The 23,968-nt window shown below is 45.0% G+C and overlaps 1 protein-coding gene across 1 annotated transcript in view; it reads left to right on the plus strand.

Moving 5' to 3' along the window:
- C9H14orf39 (chromosome 9 C14orf39 homolog) overlaps positions 1-23,968 on the plus strand; it is a 1,344,786-nt gene that overhangs the window by 569,499 nt on the left and 751,319 nt on the right. Inside the window, exon 9 of the mRNA XM_086939475.1 lies at positions 4,043-4,179. Within this exon, the coding sequence (XP_086795601.1) occupies positions 4,043-4,179 (137 nt within the window). The remainder of the gene's footprint in view (positions 1-4,042; positions 4,180-23,968) is intronic.

The raw sequence follows: 23,968 nt of genomic DNA on the forward strand, positions 1-23,968 counted from the left end.
TAGGCATGAAACGCTGATCATTACTTAAAACTTCTGATGGTCTCTTCTTCCTTTTCCTTTCAAATACCTTTTATTTCCATCCTCAGCATGTGTCTTCTCTGGTAGCACAATCACAAATGCATGCAAGTCATATGCATCTTTGCCTTAAGCTCACAGGGCCTGATTCACAAAAGGGCGTCCACATTTGTGATGGAGGACCCACAGGGACAAGGGAGTCTCCACACTCAAGGCAGAATCTCCGCAATGAGAATTCTCATTGCAGTGATTCCTCCCCAAGTGTAGAGACTCCCTTATAACTGCGGTGCCTCAGCCATGAGTGTGGAGGCCCTTGTGAATCAGACTCCTAACATATTTCTGAACATTGCCCACAACTCATTTTACATATCATAATCTCTTCTTTTTTGGAAAGTGAAATCCCTGCTACCTTACACTGCATATTCTTCTCTAGCTCATCAATTAACCTCACCATACATCTGCATGAATCCACATATCCCCTTGTCCCCAGTAATGATCACACACAGCTTACATAACTTTAATCTAGACACAAGCAAACTTAGGTGAATGCTTGAAATGCAAGTGCCTGGCATAAAGCTTTTCAATGCCTCTCCAGGGGTAGTAAGCGCTATATAAATTTAATTAAAAAAATTCTATGCACATTAAGAGTTCAGCTCACCTTTTCCTTTCCCCAGGATGATGTACTCCCTTTACCCAGTGTCCTTGAATGGGTTGTTGTTAGACCTGGTACCATTGGCATGGGTCTCCCTTCCATTTTTTGCCATTGCCTCTTTTGTTTTTGCTGGTTTTAGGTGTTTTGGGCACTGTGCTGCTGCTATTCAGTGCCACAGTGCAAGTGCTCCTATGGTAAATTGATGTATGGATTAGTGACTCCATGATTGGCCTATTTGGTTTACTTATCAGACCCTAGTACAGTGCACTGCGTGTTCCCAGGGCATGTAAATCCAGTGCTGCTGGTGGGCTTGCAACACTGATTGTGCCACCCACCAGAGCAGCTTGCAAAGTGTGTCTCAGGCCTGCTATTGCAAAGCCTGTGTGCAGTTTGGTACTGCCATGTTGACTTGGCAAATGCAATTGCCAATCCCTAAACCTTCCATTTTCTACATATAGTCACCCCTAAGGTAGGCCCAAGGGCAGGGTGCATTATAGGTACAAGGTAAGGCATACCCTGATGTGGGTGGCATGTGCTGATAGTGAATTACAGCTATTTTAGTTTTTCACTATTGCAAGGCTACCTGCTCCCATAGGCCAGAATGGGCAGTTTGAGTATAACACCTTATAATACTAACTGACCCAAGAAACATGGCAGGAAAACTAATTTAGTATGCCTAAACTCAGAATTATGAAATACATCTTTTAGCGAAGTTGGTTTTAACATTCTGTGTTTGAAAATACCACTTTTAGAAAGTAGGTATTTTCTTGCCTAACTATCTAAGCCTGCCTCTGCTAGGTTGTGTATTCCTTGTCTGGTTTGTGAGTCACAGGGGCTGAGGGGCTCCAAGGAGACAGGGTGAGTCAGCACAGGGCTGATAGACCTATCTGCATTTAGAGTGGTGGGAGGAGTTGCACCTGAGCCTGAATAGGGCTGTGCCTGCCTACCACAATGCTGGCTCCACCTCCTGTAGTGTGTCTGATGACCCTGGCCCACACTGCCAAAGGAAAGAAGGAGTCCTGTAAACAAAGTGTTCCAGGACTGCACAGAACTGGTTTGGACAAGGCACAGACACTCTCTGCCTTCAGAGACAAAGGATTTTGATGTATAAAAGGTGGGACCCAGACCCCATAACTTTAGATCACTTCTGTGAATCAAGACAAACCTTTGCTGAGGAGAAGAACCAGGAAGCTGAAGGAGGAGACTTCCCCTGTGCTGTGTGTTTGGGGGTTAGCCTGCAGTTGTTGCTTCATTGCCAAAGAAAGGAGAAAAGGACTGAGTATGCTTTTCATCAACTTGAAGAAGAGTCTCCAAGGGCTTGAACTTGAGCTTCCCTCCTGCCTGAAGTCTCCAGGATACAAGACTTCACCAACCAGCTCCCCCTGAATTCCCTTGCTGGCAATTGAAGTGCCTGCTGGTGTGCTGGGCCGTCTGAGAGACTGCGTGTCGCTGGAAGCTGGAGGCACGACTCAACAATGAGAATCATGTCTCCGCTGCAGCAGTTGCCGTCGCATCACCAAGAAAGCGTGCCACCGCTGCCGCTGTCGTAATCACTTCACTGAAGCGCGTCGCATCACCGGAGAAGTGTGCCGCCGCCGTAGAGGTCCCCATCGCATCAGCAGGGAAGCGTGTCACAGGGCCTGTCGCGGCTCAAGAGATCATCGAGTTGCTGCACGGCCGTGGGGCGTGCACGCATCACATCAACGTTGTCGATTCGTAACCAAGAAGCCATTTTCTCTCATCGCACTGGAGAAGAGTATCGCATCGAGGCACCATCCTGTTGCATCATACCAGAGAGCAGTAAAAAACCGATGCATCACCTCCTCACACAGTAAGGAAGCAAGCATCAACTCCCCTGCGCAGCAGTAAGGAACCGACGCATCCACTCCCCTGAGTGTAAGGAACCGACGCATCACCTTCCCTGTGACCCTTTTCGTTTGTTCTGCGTTACGCATCCAAGGTACTTTGAGAGTAAAGTGTTGAATTTACAACTTGAGAGAACTAAGCTATTTTCTACTATTTTAAAGTCTATTTTTGAGTACAGTATTGTGGATTTTTGTCATTTGGTCTTGTGTTAAGTCTTTAAAAAAATACTTATTTTTATAATGCAACCTGCGTGGTGTCCATCTGTAGTGTTGTCACTGAATTACTGTATGTGTTCACAAATGCTTTACACACTGTCTCTGAGATAAGCCTGCCTGCTCGTGCCAAGCTCCTAAGGGGGTGAGCAGGGGCTATTTTAGGAGTGTAGCCCCTTACCCTGACTAGACGCAAGGGTCCCTATTTGGTCACAGGTACCTGCTTCTGCCTACTAGAGACCCCAAATCTAACAGTTGTTTACCTACCTAATCGCTCCTCCTGTCAATGTGTGAATCTCCTCCCCACTGTGTTAGTCAAAGTCCCCGATTTGGCCTTATCTGCTAATCCCTTCAACTCCTCCTCTAACGTCAGCCACAAAAGTTCCCTCAATTGATCTATATTTTTGTGTAATTTCTTGGGCACTGTGGCTCCTTGGATGTTACCTTCACCCAGTGGCATGGAAAGGGGGAAAGTCCGTCCCAGAAGGCATGAGTTTTGGGGGCAGTTGCTATAGCAGATTCGCCAGCACCGACCCCACCGCTCTTACCTGCCACCGTCGCGGATTCCCCAGCACTCCCGTATCTCCCACAAACCCCCCATGGGGTGGCAAACGAAGGGGCCGCCATGGCAGTGGTGGCTGCCTCTGAACAGGGTGGTGGGTGGGGGGTGTGGATGAAAAAAAATAAAACTAAACTTACCTGCTTTGCCGCCGCATCCGCCACATGCCTCTCCTTCATCTTCTTGTCTTCTTCCCGGCTGCTGCCTCCAGCCTGCCCCAGAAGCACCCAGGCTTCTGACTTCTGCCAGCCAATCACGATGCTGCAGGAGCAGCATAGTGATTGGTCTGAGCGGTCTGTTTGGCAGCTCAGGCAGTGCCTGGGAGACCAAGCTTGTTCTCCACAGGGCTGTGCAACACAGCCCAATGGAGAACATGCCAACTATGCATTGCTGTTTGGTCGGACCTAGAGGGCCAGTCAAAGCGTCATGCGCATGTAGGGAGGGAGTGCAAGCTACTACTGCTCCACCGGCAGACAAAGGTCTATCTACGCCACTTGGCATCACTGCCCCGATACACATGTCAATTACCCATCGCCACGCTCTCTTGTGGACACCATCTGGCTTCTCATATTGCACATAATGACTCCTCTACCAACCATGAGACCTTGAATGTAAAGTAACAATTTATTATAACAACAACATAAACACAATTATGTATTCTTGGCTATATATTTTGGAAAACTGTATAATTGATTCACTGTTTTTTTCCTAACTGACAACGTTTTTTTTTTTTTGCAGCTTATTTGAAGACAAAGATTCTTCGCAATTGCCAAATGAGAAACATCTTTCACAAAACTTGCTCCTTTCATGGACTCCTTCTAAATCAGTCCGACCTCTAAAGGGTTTTACATTTTCTTTGCAATTATCAGAAACAGGTAGAAATTTTAATTTTTAATAAAATAGCTGCAAGAGATGCGCTGAACTGTAGCTTACTTATTTAGTGTGTACAATCACAGTTTTGCTGAGCTAATAACAAGTGTTATTATTAACCACTTTTGTGATACTTATTGTGTCGAACTTGGAATTAAAAAATGATGCCGTGACCGTACTCTGTTTAAAACGTACGGGCAACAAGTCATGCTGCTTGGCAGTAGCGATAGCTTAATTCACTGTGCTTCGTTGCCACCTTAGAGTGTTGTGTTCTTCGAGCTTCTGGAAATTGAGATCATAATGTGGTGTGGCATCCGCTTATACAGATTTTTATAACCCACCAGTTGAAGCATGGCATGTCAGTGCTTTAATATTCAGATATTTTAGAATAGTGTACCCAGTACCTTTCACCCTTTTCATCCCATGCACTCCTTACTTTTCCCTGACGCACCATCCTCATTGAGGTTTTACAGTTTCTTTAAATATAGCACTAAATATTTTATAACTGCAATTTACAATTAAACTTTCCGCTTGATGTCATTGGTAGTCGTATGACATTATTTTTTTAAGTCATTGGACATGATGGCCCTCTTTGTTTTTCAGGTCTGGCAGAGCTAACTTTAGATTTAGGTGATATCGTTTTATACATTATGATAACAAACTGAGGGAGGCTTAAATCCTCAGCCTCCTTTAGCAAATAATTGTTGGTAGTGTCATTCACATTTAGGATCAGGCACCAGCAATACAGTTCGCTTTTGGAGCTCTCAGCAATGGTATTTGGTATTTAACTTGCTTACTGTAGGAATCCACAAGCCTGCAGTGTCCTCCGGCCGGGTAGCGGTGCAGTCTACCCGCGCTCGGAGGACGCTGTCTAGCGCCGGCGCGTGTCATCACACGCCGGCTATAAAATAAAGAGGCGTGGCCCGGCTCCGGAAGTTGGGACCACACGAGTAAAACTGAAAGCAGTGTCCCTTGCATGATTGCGGCTGCGGCGTTTATCGTAGCCACGTGCTAGCAGCACATTACACTGGCGATGAGGCGGTTAAGAGCCCACGTGCACTGCTGTGTGCACTCGGTCCCCAGCAATGGTTGAGAGCCCTTGATGTGGGCCATATAACCACAGGGGTACTGTCTGGTCAGTGGAGGCCTGCGGTGGTGTTCCTGTGAGGCCTGCCCCGGGCTGTTGATGACCCCAACTCCGTAGAGTGCCAGGAAAGGAGTAGAAGTGTCCCTGACTATACTGCCTGAGCCCTGCCTTGTGATTTCCAATTTCCTCTGGTGAAAGGAGGTCACTGTGCGGCCTACTACCGGGAGTGTAGAGTGAGGCCCTGGCTGCAGGTTTCGTCACCGTCGGTGAGGCAATGGCGACTGAGTCTAGGAGGTAGGCTAAGCACGTGCCACGGAGAGCGTCTGCGACTGCGCGAAAATGGTGTCGATCCCGGCCCCTGAGCCGTTTACAGTCGATGGCGCCCCATCTTCCCTCGCCCCGCGGTGGAGAGACTGGACTGACCGGCTCCAGATATACTTCGAAGGGGCAGGCATAGCCCGAGACAGGCGTAGGGTCCTGCTACTCCATTTGGGAGGCAAAGACATCCACCGAATATACAAAACCTTAGTGGAGGCCACACCCGAAACCTATGTGACTGAACGCCCTAAACGCACATTTTGAACCAATGACGAACAGAGACTACAAAAGATTTATTTTTCGCCAGGCCAAACAAGAAGCAGACAAGTCGCTAGACGCATTCCACGGGCGGTTGAAGGAACTGGCAAGTACATGCGGATTTAGGGATGAACAGGAAGAAATCCGGGGGCAGATAATCCAGGGATTCTACTCGTCCAAACTCAGAGTGAACATCCTTCAGGAAGATGGGAAACCTGTGGCTAATATCTTCCCCCTAGGCAGGTCATAGGAGCTATCCCAAGCCAGAGCGTCCCACATGGAGGCAGCCCTCCACCGACCCATCAAGACCGAGCAAGCAAATGCAGTGGAAGCGGTAAACATAGTGAGGCCCAAGGCGCGCCAGGCCTCAAGCAAGAGACCGCAAGAGAAGAAAAAGGAGCGCGGCTACTGCGGAGGCACGCCCCATCACATGCAGGATTTCCCAGCGAGATGGAAGAAGTGCAGTTCCTCGGATAAATGAACCACTTTGCGGCGGTATGCCGGTCCACAAAACCGCAGAAAGAAGCTGCACAGGCAGAAGCGAAAGCACACAAAAGTGAAGACATGGAGGATGACGCAAGAGACTACCCAGTCCAATACGTATTTGCAATAGATCAGCCACGATGGAAGAGACGACTACTTCCAAAGTGCAGGATCAAGATTCACCAGCAGGATGTGAGAGCCACCATAGACACTGGGGCCTCGATTGAACTAATGGCTGCGAATGTATACAATCAGTTAAGCCCACGCCCACCATTGCAGGAAGCCAGAATCAGAGTGTTCGCATAGGGACAAAAGAAGCCCATCCCGCTCTGGGGATGTTTCAAAACTGAGCTAAAGCACCGGGACCCCAAGATCCCTACCACAGTGTATGTGACCCAAGAAGGAAGCGGAATGCTGCTGAGCGGGCAGTCAACAGAATAGCTGAAGTTAATTTTGTTCGCCATTGCAGTACAGGAAGAAGAACTTGAGGTCATCATGGAGGATTTCGAAGACGTCTTCAACGGCATTGGATGCCTAAAAGGGAAGGAAGTCTCCCTCCACATTGACCCGTCAGTTCAACCAGTGGCTATGAGACACGGGCAGATTGCGTTCCATCTGCAGAAGAAGGTCGAAGAAGAACTGGAGGCGCTATAGAGACAAGGGATTATCAAGAAGGTCAGTGGGCCCACCCCCTGGGTATCCCCGATTGTAGTAGCACGAAAGCTGAAACAGCCAGGACAGGTCCGCATCTGCATCCATATGGGCCTTCCGAATGCCGCGGTGAAGAGAGAGCATCACCTAACCCCCACTATCGATGACATCTTGGGGGAACTGAACGTAGCGAAATGGTTTTCGAAAATGGACCTACGGTCTGGTTATCACCAACTGCCACTACACCCAGACTCTCGATACATGACCACTTTCTCGAGGCAAGTTGGTGTCCGAAGAAACCGACGTTTGAACTTGGAATCTCGAGTGCTGCAGAGGTGTTCCAAAACACCATTCGCGAAGTCCTCAGTGGAATCACGGGAGTCCTGAATGTGAGTGACGACCTGCTAATATAAGCTTCGCCGATGGACGAACACCACCGCTGACTTCGCAAGGTAGTACAAAGGATCAAGGAATCCGGGCTGACCCTGCCCGAGAAAAATGTCAGTTCTTGAGGAACAAGATCAGTTTTTTTGGTTACACCTTCTCTGATAAAGGAGCAGCCCCGGACCCTGACAAGGTGAAGGACGTCCAAGAAGCCCCAGCACCGTCTAACATCTCAGAAGTCAGAAGCTTCCTAGGAATGGTGAACTTCTGTGGGCGTTTCGTCCCAGACTTGTCCAACCTTACGAAGCCCCTCAGGGAACTGACTAAATCTACCACCACGTGGCAATGGGGCCCAGAACAGGAGCAAGCCTTTCTAGACACCAAAGCAGCCCTGTCGGCAGACACCACACAATCCTACTTTGACCCAGCCCGACTCACCAATGTTGCTGTGGATGCCAGCCCCTACAGGTTAGGAGCAGTACTCACTCAACTACAGAGCAACGGAGAGTGGGCCCCGATCGCCTATGCGAGTCGCTCACTGACGGACACGGAACAGAGATACTCGCAAATCAGGCGAGAGGCGATTGCCATCCATTGGACCTGCCGGCAATTTCACGTATACGTGTATGGCCATCCATTCACTGTATCCACGGACCACAAACCGCTCATTCCCCTATTCCAGGGGTCAGTATCCAAGCCTACCCCGAGGATTGAAAAATGGATCGTCCAGTAGCAAGTATATGACTACCGAGTGGAATACAAGCCAGGGTCCTCCAATCCAGCGGACTACCTGTCGCAACATCTCCGGGCTGCCACTAGAGCAGAAGAGGAGGATGCTGAGGACACAGAAGAATATGTCCGGCTTGTGTCCCAAAGGTCGCAGCCGCTCCCCATGAGCCTGGAAACCATCGTAGAAGCCACCCAGACAGACAAATGTCTGCAACTAGCCATTGGAGCTGCCCAATCGAACAACTGGCGCCACATCCAATCCACCATGACCAGGCGGTGCCGCAAGCGAGAACTGTCCTGGAGGCCGCCATGAGAGTGAGAGACGAACTGTCGGTGGACAGCTGCAGTTGTCTACTCAGAGGCCCTCGACTGGTGATCCTCTCAAGTCTTGCTCAACAAGCGGTAGATCTCGCAAACCGAGGACACCAAGGCATGGTGAAGACGAAGAGCCGGCTAAGGGCAAAAGTATTGTTCCCAGGAATGGACTCCTTGGTGGAACTCACGGTCAGGACGTGCTCATGGTGCCAAGCGTCGGGCCAGCCAGATCCGCCCTACCCCGTGATCACGGAGGACAACCCGCAGCGGCCGTAGGAATGTGTCAGCATAGACTTCGGACACCTCCCAGATGGACGCTATGCCCTGGTGATCATTGATGACTTGACGAAATATCCAGAGGTCGAGATCATGGGGAGCCACGGAGGTGATCACTAAGCTGGAGAAAACCATCGCGACCCATGACATCTTCGAAGTGGTGAAAACGGACAACGGCCCACCTTTCCACGGACAGGACTTTGCAGATTACCTCAAGGCATAGGGCATACAACACCGAAAAGTGACCCCTCGCTGGCCCCAAGCGAATGGGGAAGTAGAAAGGTTCATGCGCACCCTCAACAAGGTGATACGCATTGCGCATGCGGACAAAGCACCCCTTGAAAGAGCCATATACAGTTTCCTGCGAGAGTATCGGCTGACACCCCATCTCACGACTGAAGCAGCTCCAGGGCCAGCAAGCATGGGCGAGTAGTACGACACACCATCCCCCATCACCCGAGCTGGACCTCGTCTCGGATTGACGCCGGTAAAGCACTAGCCAACAGGACCAATTCCAATGACCAGGCCAACGCCAGCTGACAAACCAGTGTGTTGGACATTCAAAGGGGGGACAGAGTCTATGTTAAGGACCGGTACCCCGGGAGCAAGTTCCGGCTTCCATTCGAACACCAACCTTGGACAGTCACCCGCTGCACTGGCACCTTAATAACGGCCCGAAGAGGAGCTGAGGAAATCACCCGCAATATTTCCTTCTTCAAAAGGGTACATGCTGGAACTAGGGAACCCCGTCAGTGGACAACCTGGATGCCAGACCCAATCATCGACCGGAAGAAGTAAAACCGGATGGTGACCAGAGGTCAACCCTCAAAGGGACTCCAGACGTGTCCGGCCAGAGTACCCCTGAGCTGTGGAGGACGCCAGACAGAACCCAGCCAAGACCTCCGGAGGGGGAAGACTCACAAGAATTGACCCCATCCTTGCCCTCCTCCCGGGGAGAATACTTCGGGTATGACCTAAGGTGCAACCCAGTCCGGTCTTCCCGTCTGGCAGGGTTCATGGTGTGATGAACCAAGGACTGGAATCTTCTGAGAACTGGTAACAGATCTGCTCTGTCATTCTATTGTTAATTGTTTATTATTTGATAAAGGTTTCAACAGTGGACCAGGTTTTTAGATTAAATATGATCTATTGGAGGGCAGCGATATTCGATGGCGGCAGCTTATACACAATATTTGTGGATCTAAGGGCCGCCTTCGACTTGGTGCCCAGAGGTAAACTTTGGAGTGTCCTGTCAGAGATGGGTGTACCCGCGGACATTTTGATAATCTTACAGAGATTACACCACAACAACTATGCCCGAGTGAGGTGTGGGAAGTCTGGGGAACTGACGGACAGATTCCCCGTTGACAGGCAGGGCTGTGTGCTTGCACCGACCCTGTTCTGCCTCTTTGTCAACGGGGTAATCGCCCACTTGAATGGTACTGAAAACACTGATGCCCCAAAATTGAACGGCAGCAGGGTGCCTGCAATTATGTTTGCAGACAACACCCTGCTCCTGTCCAAAACCCCAATGGGGATTCAGCGGATTCTTGACTCTTTTGTGGCCTTTTGTACAGATAGAGGTCTAGAAATCAACGCCACAAAAACTAAATTGATGGTCCTGAATCCTAGTCAGAAATTGCGCCCGAACCCACTACTGGGAGCGTCAAGGCTAGAGAGAGTTTCCACCTTTGAATATCTAGGTGTAACCTTGAATGAGACTATGTCATGGGGGCCACATCAGACTAGAGCTAACCTCAAATTAGTGCAGACCACTGGGGGCATTGTGCGGATGATGAAGAGTTCGACATCCCGGCCTTTGGGACCGCTCATACAGATCTATAAAGCACAGGCTAGGGGCGCCACTATGTATGGGGCGGAATTGTGGGGACACACATCAACCCGTAGTCTGTCGGCAACTGAGAACAATTTCATTAGACAGATAGTTGCACTTCCGGCCAGCACCCCGCTCCTTCCTCTGAGGCTGGATCTGGGACTGAGACCAATAGCTGATGAAATAGGTCTCAGACCCATAGTCTTCTGGCGAAGACTGTGGAGTAGTGAAGAACTATCTGCCTATAGGGCGGAACTGAGTGAGCTTCTAACTCATCCCAAAGCTTCACAAATCCCCTGGGTAAAATACATCCAAAAATTATGCACAACATTGGGGTTCCCCGATCTCTGGTCCAACCCTGCAAACGCCTCATTAAACATCCCACGCAGAACTTTGGTCAAGGTCTTCCACGACCAGAAACTATCATCTGCCATGGATGGCCAGAGGGAGGGATCATTAAAATCTGCATTCATGCTGAGCAAGGACTCATATAGGCTGGAAAGGGTCTTGGACGCCATGTCCCCCGTGTTGGCTAGGAAGCTGTTTCTCCAATGGAGATATGGAACACTGCCCTTCAGATCTTTTACCAGCTCCTGGACAACCCCGTCCCTTTCTAAGCAGTGTCCGACATGCTCCTACGCGGAGGAGAGTGATCTACACGTGGCCCTGTTTTGCCCAACCTATATGAAAGCTAGGAAGTACTGGCTTTTGCCACTTATTAGGAACTTTGGTTGTAGGGAGTACCTGCCAATGTACAGAATTCTAAAAACCGATGTTTCGAGTTTAACCGTGTTTGTACTGGCAAAATTCCTCACCAATGTCTGGCATACCCGCACTCGCATTCTGAAATCACAGGCCCCGAGTTAATCCCAAATCTTTTAAAATTTAACTCTGGTAGTTTTAACTTTCAGGAATGATTTTATAGTGTATAGCATGTGCTGTTTTGTTATTGTTGTGGATTTTATCATGGTTGTACATGTTTTACTGTTGTTGTATATCTTTTATGGCCATATGGCCGAAATAAAGATTGAATAAATAAATAAATTGTTTATTATTTGATAACGGTTGGCAGAAATGTAGTGTCCTCCGGCCTGGTAGCGATGCAGTCTACCTGCGCTCAGAGGACGCTGTCTAACACCGGCGTGTGTCGTCACACGCCGGCTATAAAATAAAGAGGCGTGGCCCGGCTCCGGCAGTTGGGATCACGCGAGTAAAACTGAAAGCAGTGTCCCTTGCATGATTGCGGCTGCGGCGTTTATCGTAGCCACGTGCTAGCAGCACATTACAAAGCCAAAGGAGTCAGTCTTTGAGATATCAGCCAATTGGGTGGTTACTCAAGCTGCTGTTTTGCCATTTCCCACGCAGGTAGTACTCTTGCTCGAATCTACAGCACATCACTGTCCCCATATGCCTGTCCCTGTCTGGGGGCAGTGATGAGGTAGTCAAAACACCACTGTAACCCCTTGTGCACTGTCTCTTTAACACAGTGGAGCAGCATGAAGCCGTGAATGAATGAATGTCTTTTATGTAGCTCACAGCTATTCAGAGAGTGTCCCGGTGCTCAGCAGAGACAAAAAAGAGGGAAGAGGCTAATCCCCCACAAATGTAGCCAGTCCTAAAGCTAAAAACATATATCTTTAGGGCTTTCTTGAAGGGCCCTTCCTCTGTTATTAATCTCACATGAGCAGGCAGCTGTCCAACATACTCGCTGCTCTGACCCTCTAGGAGGACCCCCTCGTCCAATGTTAACAGAAGCGGGGGCTAGTTAACAGGCTAGTGCCATTAGTAGCAATCTTCCTGGTCTGTACTCCTTGATCTTCTCATTTAAGTAAACAGGGCCTCTATTATAAAGTGCTTGATGGGCCACGGACATAGTTTTGGATAATATGTGCTTGCGGACTAGAAGCCAGTGAAGTTTCTCTCTGTAATGAGATACTGAGGCATATTTAGGTAACTTGAAAATAAGGTGAATTGCCATGTTCTATATTACTTGTAGACACACTTGATTAGGTACTCAGGGAGACCAAGATACAGAACATTTACATAATCCAGTCGAGACAATATCAATGCCCTGATAACAGTTACTTGAGATTTGTGAGGGAGAAGATACAGAAATTTTCTGAACATGCGGAGGATCCAGAGACAGGATCTAACCTCTTCCGAAACCTGGTCCTTGAAAGAATGTAGGGAGTTAAACATTACGACCAGGTTTCTGGCCACTGCGGCGGGTGGAGGGGTAACCTAACCTCACTGGGCCAAGGCCCAGTCCACCAAAAAGAGGGGTTAAGCTCAAACAAAAGGATCTCTGTTGTGTCTGTGTTGCACTGTAATTTGTGAGACTGAAGCCAAATAAACAGTGTCTTCAAATAGAGAGCAGAAGACATGATCCTAATGCCAAAACATTCAACCAGTTTGGCCAGTGGACTCATATACACATCTAAAAGGGTAGGACTCAAAGAAGACCCCTGTGGGACACCTCATTTCAATGATTTGGCTGGGGCTCATCCAGACAACCTGTTTTGCGTTCCCTAAGCAAAAGCTCAGCCAGCCAAGGGCTGGCCGATACTCCTAGGTGTTCTAATTTTTGCAATAGAATGCTGTGGTCAACCATATCATATGCCACTGATAGGTCCTACAGCACCAGAGCTACATTTAGGCCGAAATCCAGACTCAGTTTAATGGATTCTGAAACCTCAGGATTGTTGTTTCAGTACTATGACAGGCTCTGGAGCTAGGTGGATTGGGTTGGATGGAGGAGACTATTGTCTGTCAGAAATGTGGTAAGTTGTCGATTCACCATCTTTTCCAGAACTTTTGTTGCTGCTGGCAATCAATAAACCGGTCGGAAGCTTTCTGGTACTTTCAGATCCGCGTTAGCCTTCTTAGGAAGGGGGCCCACGTTCGCCCTTTCCCAGGAATCAGTTGTGAGACTGGTGTGTGGTGGGTTGTGAGGCCGGTGTGCGCAAAGGAAAGATGGGTGCAGCATGTAGGGTGCTCTACATGGCAGAGAGCCGCTTAGGGTTTACTGCCATCTATCGTTCCTTGGTTCTGGCAGCCCGATGATGACAGTCTACCTAATCGAAAAGCTCATCTGTAGCCATATCTGATCATCACAGGGAACACGTTGCTGTGACTCTTGCTTGTTTCATTGCATGCCCAACCATGATTTATGGCTAAAATAGTATTAGCTGATCAGTGTGGATTTTTTAGGGTCATGTGTATTGTATGATATACTGCACAGTGCCATGATAGGCTGTCCTAATTCCTGGGCACTGGAGACCTTAGTACTAGCTATCCTGCATGGACAAACCATGACTACTGGATCATGTGTGGGACCTTGAGATGCATTGCTACTAGTGTGTTGGGGCTGGTATCCTTGGCTTGGTTTTCCCCAAACTCTTTCCCTTCCAGCCCCTTGCGTTGCTGAGTTAGGTTTTGCTGGCTTTAGGACTCTGCACACTTTACCACTGTCAGCCAGTGCTGCTGTGCTTATGCACTACTCTAAACATGGTATTATTGGCTCATACTCAATTGGCATATTTAATTTACTCATAAGTGTACTACATGTGCCCAGGGGCTGTAACTTAAATGCTGCTAGTGGACTTGCAGCACTTATTGTGACACCCAAGTAAGTAGCCTGTCTTGGGCCTGCCGTTGCAGCCTGTGTGTGTAGTTTTAAAGTGTCATTTCGGTCTGGCAAGATAAGCCTCTTGCTAGGCCCAAACCTCCATTTTTAATACATATAAGTCACACCTAGGGTAGGCCCTACACAGCACTAGGAGCGGGGAGCAGTCTATTTTAAATGTATTTCAAAAAGTTTTACGTTTACATGTTCTGGTACTGAAAAACTCGTAAACTTGTTTTTCTCTACTATGAGGCCTGCCTCTCCCATAGGATAACTTTGGGTTACCTTATTACATTTAATTAGTGATAATTAAATTCGGAGCAGGTACGCTGGTCGAGTTTGGTGTCTATGGAATTGTGATTCAAAGCTGTCTTTAACGGTAAGGTCGGACACTTACCCACAATTCTGAAAATGTCTTAGAGAGCTGGCATTTTCTAGTACTAACCAGTTGGTGCCTGGAGCCTGTCTTCGGGTCACATGACTAGGAATAGCTGGCAGTTGTTCTTTTTGTATTGCTCCCAGACATTGAGACAAAGGGATGCTAGGTGTTGGCAGGATGGGCAACTCTGAGTGAATAAGGGGGAGGGGCTGTCACCTACCATACTTGCACCATGGCCTCAGGGACAGTAGGCTCCAACCAGCTCAAACCCAGGGCCTGGACTCTACCTGCCACAGTACAAGTGGTGGCACCCTAGTCCTGGACCCTTGGAGTGGACCTGAAGGTGCTCTGGCACCTAAACTGTGGTCCCAGCAAAACCCAAGCATCGGAGCTGCAGCACTGTACATTGCCGACAGGAAAATCCACATTGGAGCCATGAGGCGACACATCCCCTCTCCAGACTCTGCAGCTGGACCACTGCATGGTTCATCTCCAGCGCAGAAATTTGCATTGCTGCCAGCTGTTTTCAGGAATTACCACTGCACAATGCATCTTCAATGCAGGCCTTAGCATCGCAAGTTCCTTGTCGACGGAATCCTCGACGATGACGCAAGACTCTGCTACTCAAGTCAAGCATCTTCTTCGAACCAGCTGGTGCATGACGCATATCGACGCAGAACTTCACATTGTAAGACCCTCGACTATAGAATCCTCAATGATGATGCAGGACATCGCACCGCAACTTCCCAGCTCTTAGGAAGTGCAACTGAGCAACACGTCCTTGAAGCGGACTATGCTCCTTAGCGCTTAGTGCTTTTAGGCACTATTTTCTCTTCAATCTCTAAAATTGCATGTCTCTAGTGCTACTGATTGAATTTTTGATGGATTGGTCTTAAATTATTTATCACAGTTTGCTCAATTTTTCTGCCTTTGTGTCGGATTTTCTTTGTGTTGTGTTTCACTTTATTACTGCTTGAAGTGCTGCATAAATACTTTCCAAATTACCTCTGAATCAAACCTGACTGCTCTGTGCCAAGCTACCAGAGGGCTATGCACAGGTCAGTTTGGAATTTGCGTGTGACTTCACCCTAATAAGAATTGTGGTTGGTGCTTTCAGTGGGATTTCACCCTCCTCAACCAGTAACCCAATTTCTTAAATAGTATTCAACGCGAACCATGTGAAGTATGTGAGCACTGACTCAGGTGAACCAGTAGACCTTACAGCCATAGTGTACAGGGTGACAATGATGCTGCACACTCCCTTGCTTCAACCCACAGACAGTACATCACCTGAGGAATCAAAGTTGGTGTTGCAAAATCGTTTTAGACCCAATTCAGCAGGAGATTTGGTAGAGAGGGGTTTGCAATGTTGTAACACTGTACAGTCAATGAAAGCAAGAGCTCCATGCACAAACAGTGTAACTCATCAGCAGGCCCACCTAGCCTTTCATTTTAATTTCTGAGCTGAGTAAAAATGCACTGATTTCTTAAGAGAAATTGGATTACATTTTTGAGAATAATAGTCAGGAGGTTAGTGTAGGATCTCATCTGCTGAGTATGGTACCAAGCATGGACTCCAGTGATGAGGTTATAAAGCATATTCCCAGGTATCCTCCCACTTTTTCTTGGAGGTAATCCTTACTGGCTCTAGTGATGGAAACAATCTCCTCACAGGTAAAAGCATTGCTATAACTGACTCTTATCTCTCAATACAAGACACCTTGTTCCAACTAGACCCTCTCGTCTCTGCCAAAGGAAGAGATATGAAGTGGTTAGAAGCAGCTGACCTTTCATGGATCAAACCTTAACCTGAGTGGCATCTATTTTCCTATCTCTTGTATAGAGGTTCTAAGCTATTGTTGTCTTGAAGAGTCACATACGCCTCTCCTAAGTGTTGCCCCTGCCAAACCGAGGCAACAAGAGGTTGAACCAGCTTTCCTCCCTGAACGTGAGTCAGCACACCAAGGGCCAGATGTAGCAAAATCAGAAATACCGACTCTTAATTACCGAATTTTACCGATTCGGTAATTAAGAGTAGGTATTTCTAATGTAGGTACCAATTCGGTAAATTTTACCGAACCAGTAAAAATCGGTATTTACCGATTCGGTAAATACCGAATCGATATTTGCTATTGAATCCTATGGGCCTTGAAGCCCATAGGATTCAATATCAAATACCGATTCGGTATTTACCGAATCGGTAAATACCGAATTTTGCAAGGGTGCAGGCGGTGTCACTTTGACACCCTCTGGCACCCCTGTTTTAGGCTTGTGTGCCATGCGACACACATACATGCCCTAAGGGCATGTATGTGTGCCACATGGCACAGGTGTACATGCACAGATGTGCATGTACACCCGAATCGTTAGTTTACCATGCAATTGTATTGCATGGTAAAATACAGATTTTCAAAGCCCTGTGTCAATGTTAAAATTGGCACCTACATAGCAAACATGCATTTTCGGTAATTTTACCGACCGGTATATTTACTGATTCAGTAAAATATACAGATTCGGTAATTTTACCGATTCTGTAATTTTACCGAATCAGTAAAATTACCGATTCGGTAAAATTACCGAAAATGCATGTTTTTTAACCCCCCACATCTCCATGGCCATTTACCGGTCGGTAACGGCCGAATTCGACCGTTACCGGCCGGTAAATGGCCAAAATCTCCCACCTACATCATGCCCCTAGGGCCTTGTTTATAGATTGTTAGGCATGCCAATGTAGCGGAACAATATACTCAGCTGCCTTGGTGGACTAAAGCCCAGCATATTTAGAGTATTTCCCACTGAGGTAGAGATCTCTGTGTCTTCAGAGAACTGACTGTAATAACGCACGCCCTTGTCATGCACTGCTAATTACTCCACATATTAAATCACTCATGACAACTTCTATGACATCATTGATGATATCACTGCAACATTTGCAGTGAAATTATGGATGAGAAAGCTGTACATGGCTAGGATGTGAATTACAGTTACCTTAGGGCACGAGTTATAGTTACTTGAGATAACTATAACTGCTGAATTTCTAAGGTTTTTGTGTGTGTAAAATCTGAACCTAACTGTAACATCCCTGTACGTTTTGTATTTTTTCAATGACTATATATATATATATATATATATATATATATATATATATATATATATATATATATATGTATATATATATTTGAATCTGAATTCAAATATGTGATTTTTCAGACCATCGGTGTACATTGGAGTAAGCCATTTGGGGCCATATAATTAGCATGTCTATTTTGTGTCGTTTTTGACACAGTTTGAATTTGTGATTTGGACAACAGGTTTTTATATCCGACTAAGCCCAATTGGGCCTTATCAGAAATCGGTCTGTATTATTTTGCTAACATTTTCACAAGTTGGCATTCTGGGAAAGTCAATATTTGAATTGTTTTGATATTGCCAAATTACCTCTCGTTTTCACAAAAGCTGATACCTCTATATAATTAGAAATGTCTGTGCAATTTAAAACAATATGCTTTTGTGTCACGCCAATATGTTACAAGATGGCCGATCCATTTTGTTTCATTGGAGTGGTATTGAACTGAAATGCCACTTTCTATGTTCACTTTTTATTTTGCAACCTTATGTAATATTCCCTGTGGGAACACAAAAAAACTGTGAACAAGGCTGTTTCAGCCAAAATGCGTAGATGTCTGTCTGTCTGCATGCCACCTGAAAATAAAGACAATTTCCATTTCCACGGAGTGCCGGCTCCTGTACTATTCTTATCTTTGAAGCTGTTTCACATATATATATATATATATATATATATATATATATATATATATATATATATATATATACACCCACACACAAACACACAGGGTGACCGAAACGTTATAGCATTAAGGAACGGGTAAATAGATTAATATCGCAAGATAAGTGGAGTTTGTGGTCTGTTTTTGGGACCATCAAGCACAAGGGCAGTAAGGGCGACTTCGGAAACAATATATATATATATATATATATATATATTTTTTTTTAATTTTTTTTTTTAAGCAAACTGCTGACTGTTACAACGTGGGGAAACAGAGACCCTGCTGATAACACTATCAAAGTAGATGATGCGGCGAAAACGCTGTTAAAACGTTTTGAAAAATGCATGAAATCGGAAATCACCAAACGGTGGGAGAAAAAATCATTAAGCAAATATGAGGAATACCTAGAGGACTTTGCATTCTCCTTGCTCCAAGTTATGAAAACCCGGATCCCAACATGTTAAGAGAATGGGGCACAAGTAACCTCGAGGCATCCATGAATTTGGTCCGGATACTAATTAAATAAGTTGAATCTGATAGACTCAAATTGTTGGAAGAAATTGACAGCATCAATGAAGCCTTGGGCAAATTAGAGCCAAATGCCTTTATTGATAAAACAAGGAAAGAAATACAGGACAGGGTAAATAAACAAGAAGACAAGATCAAGCAACGGAAAGTGTATAAATTCGCCAGAGACTTAGCTGATTATGAACAAGGAAAAATATATACCTTTGCGCGCAAATATGACACAGCAAAAAATTGAAAGCTAACCTCAATAATAATATGGCGCAACCCAATACTGCAAAAGCAGGTTGTTCTACAGAAGCAAATTCTGATGCTAGCTTAACATTCAGTGAAACCAGCTCTAACTGCAGCAATGGAAGCACCAATGAGGAAAGCGCAGAGACAGACTTGATTTAGGGGAAGAAATAGATTTTTTAGTGGAGGACCGGTGCAACACCTTGAGGCCCCGGAAACCGACACAACCCCAAACGCAAACAAAAGTAGAAATGTCAAAAGGCGAGAAAGGCGTAATAAAGCCAAAGGCAAAGCCAAAAGGAGGATACTGGTGCAGATAATGGCGAACAATAAGGATGATAAAACTATCATAAATTTGACATAGATGCAACTAGATGATAAAGAACAACACATTCTAAAACTTGGTCTTTCTTACTGCCCGCCCAACGACTTTAATTACACTCAAACAAGAATAGACATTTACAATTTCATCCGAAAACTAAAACTCATAAAATTCTTCACGGTGAAAAAAGGCATATCTACGAAACAAACTCCTACAACGTCGGCTCCATCCAGAATTAGCAAATTGCTGGCTTCGGATGTCCAAACATTACTGGTGGCCAATTCCGGAGCCTCCAACGATAAAGAAAACAAAGTAAATCTGTCTACTCAGCAACATCTTAAACAATCTGAAATAAGTCAAATCGGGGCGGGCAGCCGCCCATTCAAGAAGAAATCCATTTTTGTCCCGCAGATGCCAAAAGATGCCATCGATATATATCACGAGAGGGTATCAGATGACATTAAACAACTGTACCACAGACTCAATCACAAACCTAAGAGATCTAACTATAACCAAATACTGAGCTTATGACCAAACTCAGTAAAAATACAGAGGTAATTATCAAACCCTCGGACAAAGGAGGGAATATAGTCCTGTGGCCAAAGGAAGACTATCTCAAAGAAGCCCACCGACAACTAGCCGACAAAGCATGCTATAAACAAACAAACAATAAAGAATACAAGGCAGCTATTGAGTTACTTAGAAAACATCTTCAACAATGCAAAAGGGATGGCATGATTCCAAAAGATGAATTTGACATTCTATGGAGTGAGTTCCCCACCAAACCCTCTTTATACTTTGTTCCTAAGACACATAAAAACACCAGTCCGATTCCAGGACGTCCAATCATATCCGCTATCAACAGTGCAGGTGAACACTTATCGCATATGTGGATTATTACCTGCAAGATCTGGTCAAAGCATTACTGACGTATGTGAAGGACACAGGTGATTTCTTGAAAAAGATCAAAAATATCCAATGGGAGGAGAACATGAAACTTATCACCTTGGATATAAAATCACTATATACATGCATTGATCATGATGTTGGACTTGCAGAAATTAGACACTTCTTAAACAACAGACCAATGGAGTGTTATGAACACAACAAAATTGTCATCAAAAATATCGAATGGTGTCTAAATAATAATTATTTTATGTTTGTCTTGCTTCTCCCCCAGCAATGCCTGTTTGATGGTCGGCTGGTGGGAGGAGCAGACCCTAAAGACTAAACATCAAGAACAATACAACATGCATGTCAGGTTATGGCTGAGATTTATTGACGATGTTTTTATCATATGGCAGGGAAGTGATGAGAGTGCCAATGATTTTATTTCTGATCTCAATGCCAACCAGGCTAATCTCAGACTCACCTCACACATTAGCGATAAAGAGGTAGTATTCTTAGATGTAAAAGTATATGTGGAAAATGAAACGATTAAAACCACTCTTTTCAGAAAAGCGACAGCGGGCAACTCCATACTGCACCCAACCAGTGCACACCCAAAACACTTAATAAAAAGTATCCCCTACGGAGAACTCCTAAGAATTAAACGCATATGCAGTACTGTTGAACAACAAGAAATCTGCATGAGGGAGGCAATAGAAAGATTCCGTAGAAGAAGATATACTACATCTACCTTCAATAAAGCCCTTAACAAAGCTAGAATCAGACCCGGAGAATCGTTGTTAGATCCTCCAACAACTAACAGTAATTGCGACAATGAGACTGAAGGGGATGAGGAGGAGAACAATGTACCTAGATTAATCCTCACTTTCAATAACCAACATTGTCAAATACGATCAATCATCAAGCAAAACTGGCCGATTATTTTGACAGATGCGGTTATAGCCCCTGAGGTGCCAAACATCCCCACCATTACATATCGTAGAGGCACCTCAATGAGATCACAGATAGTACGTAGTAACCCGGAAAATATCAAAATCAGTAAACATACCTGGTTAAAACCAAGGGAGGGTTTCTACAAGCGCTCATATTGCAGGACCTGCAAATTTGGTATAACAACTACCAAATATCTAACCCCCTTCAGTCCACATGAGCAGAAAATACAAGGGTGTTTTAATTGCAAAACTGAGTATGCCGTGTACGTCCTGACATGCACTTGTGGCCTCAGATATGTGGGCAGCACGAAGCTACAGGTGCATGTCAGGATACTCCAACACATACGGCTATAGTCAACAACGACACGGCATACCCAGTAACGAGACATTTCAAAGCTGTCCATGACAATGACCTTAAACATTTGGAGTATTTTGTAATTGCCGCCGTCCCTGAATTTCTTCGGGGAGGTTGTCGTGAAAAAACATTAAGGCAATTGGAGACGAAATACATCCTTGAACTAGACAGCAAACACCCAAAAGGACTTAATAATACGGAGGATCTACACAATTTCCTTTAAATCAGTAACTTCAATACAACTGTATCTTTATCTATTTATGTATTTATATATTTATAACAGCTACTTATATATTACAATTCAACTCTGAAAGTTTTAAGTTTCCCGCGACCCGTATAACATCTGTTTTTAGCTTTTTTAATATATACATCATATTTTTTTGTATATATCTTTTACCATACCCCTCTAATGTCCCCCTTAACTTTATCTTGCACATTAAGCAATTTTGCACACAATTTATTGCACTATTTCTTGAAACCTATTAGGCAGCTGTCATACTGTGAGACAAAATGATTTGCACATAGCACATAGCACACTTTGCACATTGCGAAATTTTGCACTTAGTTGGAATGTTACAATATTGATAAGGATCCAACGGACCTTAAAAAACTTTAGGAATTCAATCCGCAATACTGTCATCTCACAAGTACTGTAACCAATGCACATTTTTAACGTTCATGATTTTATTATGATCAGGTATTTATTTAAATGGATGGTATTTATCTATTTATTTATTTATATACATGAACTTACAGTGCTGTTTATTCTGTATATGCATGTATATTCTATATTTATGGATATACAACAGTCAAACACATGAACGTTACTTATATGTTTTTGTATTTATATCAAAAGTCCAGTACTTACTTGCGCTAATCGCAATATGGATTTAAGCATACAAAAGTCAATGTAAAACAGCGTGTGCATGAATTTTACTCAATGTGCTAATGCAGACAATATGTATTAACAACATTACAAGATTCCAGCATTCATGCCTCTTAATGTTTCTTCCATGTCTATTGATCACATGATGAGGGAGTAAGCATCACATGAAAAACAAAGTATAAATATAGAAAGCGGACTGCGTTTCGCTAAGTGAACAAGAATACATCGTTATTCGAAACGCGTATGACCTGAAGCTGTAATCAAAATAAAAGACCTGCTTCACCACACAATTCTGGTGTCCGTTTCCCGTCTTTTGAAACACTACCGGCTGAAGTGCATGAGAAGCTGTGGGAAATCTCTGTTGGATATATATATATATATCCAACAGAGATTATATATATATCCTTCCACGTTTGGTTCAATTTTGTCCCAGTTCCAGGCACTCACAAAGGTGTGGTGCCTCCGCGGTTGAACCAGACCGCTTAATTATCACCAAGCCCCTCCAGTCCTGGAGGGAAACGGGTCGCAATCTTGTAATGTGATTTCAGCAGGTTAATTTATTTTTAAATCCATCCGTCAGGAATACAGACAACACCTGTTGTCTGTATTCCTGACAAATGGATTTAAACATAAATTAACCTGTTGAAATCACACTCCAGGACTGGCGGGGTTTGGTGATATATATATATATATATATATATATATATATATATATATATATATATATATATATATATATATATATATATAAAAAGCCAATGAGAAGGAAAGATCGGCATTGTTAGGAATTACCCCCGATATGTCTACAGAAGTGAGTATCTCTACAAGATCTGATACCACTGATTCTGAGGTTAATACATCTGAGACTCAATGTAGATTTATCTCCACATACAGTAGGCAATCTCACACCATAACAAAGATTATCAATTCTCAAAGGCCTATAGTTTTAACAGGTGGAGTTCTTAATGCAGTTTTACCACCTAAACCCAATTTTACGTACCGCAAAGCTCATTCCATGAGGAGTGACCTAGTCAAGACCAGTCCCGAGCTCTATAAGAAGGACAATTGGCTCTCCCCTAAAAAGTTTTTTTTCAAGTGCAGCACTTGTTGAGCATGCAGATTTGGGATTAATACCAACTCCTAAAAAAATGCTTTTTCTGATGAGTTGATCATGATAGGAGGACATTACACATGTAAAACAGATCATGCAGTTTATGTCCTTTCATGTATATGTGGTCTCCAATACGTGGGGAGCACGAAACTCAAAGTGCACGCTCGTATTTTACAGCACTTGAGAGCAACTGTAAATCCATCTTATCCTGTTGACCGACACGTCAAAATAGAACACGATAACAATCTTAATGTTCTACAGTACTTTGTAATTGACAGTGTCCCTACCTACAAAAGAGGGGGCAATAGGGAGAAACTGCTCAGACAGTTAGAGACCAAAGATATTCTAGAGCTGGACACCAAGACCCCGAGAGGATTGAACATCTGTGAGGAT

This window comes from Lissotriton vulgaris, chromosome 9, assembly GCF_964263255.1.
Source record: "Lissotriton vulgaris chromosome 9, aLisVul1.2, whole genome shotgun sequence".
In the NCBI taxonomy this organism is placed as follows: Eukaryota; Metazoa; Chordata; class Amphibia; order Caudata; family Salamandridae; genus Lissotriton; species Lissotriton vulgaris.